General features: G+C 44.3%; 1 protein-coding gene across 1 annotated transcript in view; it reads left to right on the top strand.

Annotated features, from left to right (window-relative positions):
- Nucleotides 1–314: 314 nt before the first annotated feature.
- Nucleotides 315–1,061, top strand: part of LOC106819640 (C-Maf-inducing protein-like) — a gene marked incomplete at both ends in the record, with an annotated part of 12,647 nt that continues 11,900 nt past the window's right edge. The window contains one exon of the mRNA XM_014824245.1: nucleotides 315–395. Coding sequence (XP_014679731.1) covers nucleotides 315–395 — 81 coding nt within the window. The remainder of the gene's footprint in view (nucleotides 396–1,061) is intronic.

The following is a 1,061-nucleotide window of genomic DNA, read 5'->3' as shown; positions in this document are numbered from 1 at the left end:
TGACGCTGTACTGACGCTGTACTGACGCTGTACTGACGATGTACTGACGCTGTATTGACGCTGTACTGACGCTGTATTGACGCTGTATTGACGCTGTACTGACGCTGTACTGACGCTGTACTGACGCTGTAGTGACGCTGTACTGACGCTGTATTGACGCTGTATGACGCTGTATTTACGCTGTACTGACGCTGTACTGACGCTGTACTGACGCTGTACTGACGCTGTACTGACGCTGTAGTGACGCTGTACTGACGCTGTATTGACGCTGTACTGACGCTGTACTGACGCTGTATATATGTGTATCGTTGCAGCACTGTAAGAACAGTCCGCGGTCGAACCTCGTCATAGAGATGTTCACGCCCGTCGTACAGCGCATCCTCAAGCACAACATGGTGAGTAAGCAACATCATCAACAACAACAACAACAACAACAACAACAACAACAACACTACGACCACGTCTTACCTCTACTTACATCATCATCAGTACCTGTTACTTCATCATCAGTACCTGTTACGTTATCATCAGTTAACAGGTACTGATGATGACGTAACAGGTACTGATGATGACGTAACAGGTACTGATGATGACGTAACAGGTACTGATGATGACGTAACAGGTTGATGACGGGTACTGATGATGACGTAACAGGTACTGAACGTATCATGTAACGATGTTACATCGCATGACATCACGTTACATATTATATCATCACGTATCATGTAACACATTACATCACACGTATCACGTAATATATTAATAACATCACATAACACTTAACATACTGCATCAAATGAATCACGTATGTGATGACGTAACAGGTACTGATGATATAATATGTAACGTGATATTATGCGATGTAACATCGTTACAGGACACGTGATGATATAATATGTAACGTGATGTCATGCGATGTAACATCGTTACATGATACTTGTGATGATGTCATCTATCACGTGTCATCTATGAATACGCGCTTCGTGATCGCCACCTGAGACGCTAGTATGACGTGGCGTGGGATCGTGATCGCCACCTGAGACGCTAGTATGACGTGGCGT

This window comes from Priapulus caudatus, unplaced genomic scaffold (assembly GCF_000485595.1).
Source record: "Priapulus caudatus unplaced genomic scaffold, Priapulus_caudatus-5.0.1 Scaffold3879, whole genome shotgun sequence".
Taxonomy (NCBI): Eukaryota; Metazoa; Priapulida; class Priapulimorpha; order Priapulimorphida; family Priapulidae; genus Priapulus; species Priapulus caudatus.
This window is presented reverse-complemented; position numbering and strand designations above follow the sequence as displayed.